The sequence below is a fragment of the Crocuta crocuta genome, unplaced genomic scaffold (genome assembly GCF_008692635.1).
Source record: "Crocuta crocuta isolate KB4526 unplaced genomic scaffold, BGI_CrCroc_1.0 scaffold28, whole genome shotgun sequence".
Taxonomy (NCBI): Eukaryota; Metazoa; Chordata; class Mammalia; order Carnivora; family Hyaenidae; genus Crocuta; species Crocuta crocuta.
The window spans coordinates 2,684,076-2,684,682 of record NW_027533256.1 but is presented as its reverse complement, the minus strand read 5'-3'; the positions used below and the strand labels follow the sequence as shown (position 1 = coordinate 2,684,682).

General features: G+C 55.5%; 1 protein-coding gene across 1 annotated transcript in view; it reads left to right on the top strand.

The window, feature by feature from the left end:
• The window catches only part of MAT1A (methionine adenosyltransferase 1A), an 18,172-nt gene extending 17,589 nt beyond the window's left edge, over positions 1–583 (top strand). The window contains exon 10 of the mRNA XM_077746431.1: positions 347–583. Coding sequence (XP_077602557.1) covers positions 347–449 — 103 coding nt within the window. The 3' untranslated portion in view covers positions 450–583. The remainder of the gene's footprint in view (positions 1–346) is intronic.
• The last annotated feature ends 24 nt before the right edge of the window (positions 584–607 follow it).

The following is a 607-nucleotide window of genomic DNA, read 5'->3' as shown; positions in this document are numbered from 1 at the left end:
CAGTCCCATCTTCCCTTGTTTCTAATGGCGCCCTTGCTTCGTGGAGCAGGCCAGTGGAGTGGCGAGGAGAGGAGAAAGGCACGGCAAGGCCAGAGTTCAAGTTCTCAGTCCTGGGTGTGTGTGTGTAACTGGCTGTCCCCGAATCTCTGAGCCTATGTCCTAAGGGCCGGTGACAGTCACCTCATAAGATGTGATGTGGCATAGACAGGAGATGTGTGGGACAATGCCCTGACCAGTGATGCTCCATGCAAAGGCTCTCACACCCTGTTACTCTTGGTGCTCAAAATTCAGAGCGACTCTGTTCCCTTTCTGTTGAAAATGACCCTCTCCTCTGCTGGCTATGCAGGGACCTGGATTTGAAGAAGCCCATCTACCAGAAGACAGCATGCTATGGCCATTTCGGAAGAAACGAGTTCCCGTGGGAAGTTCCCAAGAAGCTTGTGTTTTAGAGCTGGTGGGTGCAGGGCCTGCATGGCCCCGGGAGTGTCTGGATGGCCTGGTTCTTTTTGCCCAAGACCCCAACTCTCAGATGTCCCAGCCCCAGGGCCCTGACTGCCCCCTCAGGGAGTGCCTTCCCCACCCATTGCCCCCTCCTGTACCAAGACGT